Consider the following 2,500-nt stretch of genomic DNA (forward strand, 5'->3'; position numbering starts at 1 on the left):
TTAGGCCCCGGAGGAGGAGGTAAAGAAGGCCGGGAGAGCAATGATAGTCACCGCTGCCTTCTGTTGCTTTCATGTTCTAACTTCAGATATATTAAAACAAAGTGCTTCTTTGGGTAAAAACTGATATCTTGTTTGTTTAATTGTTGTGGCACGAGCTCAGCCTTGAGCTGCCTGACGTCATTAGTTAATACGAGTAATGAGCCACTCACCATAGCCGCAGGATATCACCATAAACAACCAGGTATCCACACACCCGACACTCACGTCTCACCATAAAGGTTGTGGCAACGTTTCGCTCCGTCCTGGGGCCAGATTCACGAAGCAGTTACGCAAACACTTACGAACCTGTCCATCTTTTATCAATATTTGGCGGCTTTGTTTACAATTATTAAACAGTTATAATGAGCTCCGAAGCACCAGGAGGCTGTTTATAACAATAACAACAGTTGATTGGCAAATTTTCATGCTTGTAAACTGTTTAATAAATGTAACCAAAAGCCGTCAAAGATTGCGGAAAGATGTACACGTTCGTAAGTGCTTGCGTAAATGCTTCGTGAATCTGGACCAAATTATCAATTCCAGGACGAACTGAAACGTCGCCACAACCCGTGTGTCCAGATGTGTAGGCGGTCGGGGAGTGTTTAATGTTCAACCACGTTATTGTGACTTGCTGTCTGCAGATATTTAACCTCTTGAGGCGTTCAGCGATCTCAGTGATCGTTATCGAAACCGCTAAAAGCTTTCTGACACCTTAAACGACCGTAATTTTAAAACTCATGGATAAATAATTAACCCCCCCCTAGCATGTGGCTCAGTTAGCCAGCATACCAACTCTTAACCGTGGTATATTTGGCGCCAGTAGACATATCTGAAGGTATACCCTCTCTCATGGCTACTCTCACACCAGCTGTAGATGTGCTGTAATATATATATATATATATATATATATATATATATATATATATATATATATATATATATATGTCTCAGGTAACGCTGTAATTGATGTAATTTATGTAATGCCGCCGGAGCTCACCCACTTAATTAACAGCTGTTTTTTTTCTATAATTACTTATTGTTTGTGTCATTTATTGTTTGTTAATTTAGTTAGTTGGGTGTGTGTGTGTTTTTGTATCTTTATGTTCTTCTCTGTTCCCTATCTCTCCTTTTCTCTCCTCCTTCCCCCCCTTCCTCCTCACCCCCCTTTCCACCTGGTATGTTGTGACATATTTCCCGGACTTCGCCGCTCTTAATCCGCTCTTCCCTTTCTTTTTACAATTATCATTTCAGATATACAGTATTTTCATCTCTAAATTCAGTTGCCAGCGGCTTAATTATGTCCGTTACACAAAGGAAAGACAAGATATCATAGTTTGCCTTGAAAAACAAAATCACCTTCCCTTTCTCTTTGACTTAATAATTCCCATTTTCTTTCCCACAAATTTTGATAAGACGTAAAGAAAGGGTGAAACTTTTAAAAAAGAAAAGTTATCCTCCAGTCATTCCTTATCCGATAATCCATATCAAAGCCAACATATTATCCAGACCTGTGATCCCTTCATCCCATTGTGTTCGTCGTACACTTCAGCTGGATATTGAGTAATCCCCCACTTCCCATTTTCTTCCCCCTGGCGACCCCCAGCGCCACCTCACATCATCAAAAGCAACTTCAGGGACGGCAAGACGTTCATCGCCATGCACAAGTTCCTGCTCGAAGTTGAGGCGACGGCTGTTCCTGAGGCTCAGGCCACCTGGTGAGTGAAGACGGTGGTGGTGGTGGTGGTAGTGTGGGTGTTGGACCAGAACACCGGTGGTATAGTTTAGTCACCCCTCCGCGTCTCTAATATTTGGCGGTAAACCTACTCTAGAACGCCCCCATTTTTCATTTGCCATTTTCCCGCGCATTTTGATGAGTCTGAAACTATTGTGTCTCTTGTTGAGGATGGGGCAAGTTGGGTGCTCATGGGAGGACCCGGCCAGAGTGAATGATAACGAGTGAGAAGTGTGTGTGTCGATTTGTTTGTGGGACTCTTTGAGAATATTGTTTATGGGAGTCTTTGAGAATATTGGACTCTTTGGGAATGCAAATTTAAGAGTCGCTTAAAAACCTAACAAATACAATCAGAGTTTCTACGAAATTGAACGAAGGATTCTTAATTCCTTGTGAGTTGAGGCGCCCTCTAGGGTGTGTTGTCCTTAAGTACATTATGGTCCATGGCTTGTGTCTGGGTGACCCCGGGACGCTGGGTCGACACCTCCACACTGCTCCAAAGATTTTTTCTCTTTGAGGGATTCATTCTCCTTTTGTCCATAGGTTCTGTAACGGCAAGAAACTCTCCGAGGAGGAGGATAATGTCAAGTTTACCTTCGACGGGACCAAGTACACGCTGGAGAGGTTCGGTTGTGACCCCGAGCATTCCGGGGAGTACAAGTGTGTCTTGAAGAACAAGATTAAGGAAGTTGAAGAAGTGGGACAGGTTATTGTTAAAGGTAAGTGCGT

The 2,500-nt window shown here is 43.0% G+C and overlaps 2 protein-coding genes across 2 annotated transcripts in view; both read left to right on the forward strand.

Annotated features, from left to right (window-relative positions):
- Positions 1-901, forward strand: part of LOC138363422 (nuclear autoantigenic sperm protein-like) — a 3,625-nt gene extending 2,724 nt beyond the window's left edge. Inside the window, exon 2 of the mRNA XM_069322531.1 lies at positions 1-901. This exon is cut by the window's left edge and continues 659 nt beyond it. Coding sequence (XP_069178632.1) covers positions 1-117 — 117 coding nt within the window. The 3' untranslated portion in view covers positions 118-901.
- The window catches only part of Obsc (Obscurin), a 68,734-nt gene that overhangs the window by 12,108 nt on the left and 54,126 nt on the right, over positions 1-2,500 (forward strand). Inside the window, exons 8-9 of the mRNA XM_069322530.1 lie at positions 1,643-1,754; positions 2,315-2,490. Coding sequence (XP_069178631.1) covers positions 1,643-1,754; positions 2,315-2,490 — 288 coding nt within the window. The remainder of the gene's footprint in view (positions 1-1,642; positions 1,755-2,314; positions 2,491-2,500) is intronic.

The sequence above is a fragment of the Procambarus clarkii genome, chromosome 11 (assembly GCF_040958095.1).
Source record: "Procambarus clarkii isolate CNS0578487 chromosome 11, FALCON_Pclarkii_2.0, whole genome shotgun sequence".
NCBI classification, from domain to species: domain Eukaryota; kingdom Metazoa; phylum Arthropoda; class Malacostraca; order Decapoda; family Cambaridae; genus Procambarus; species Procambarus clarkii.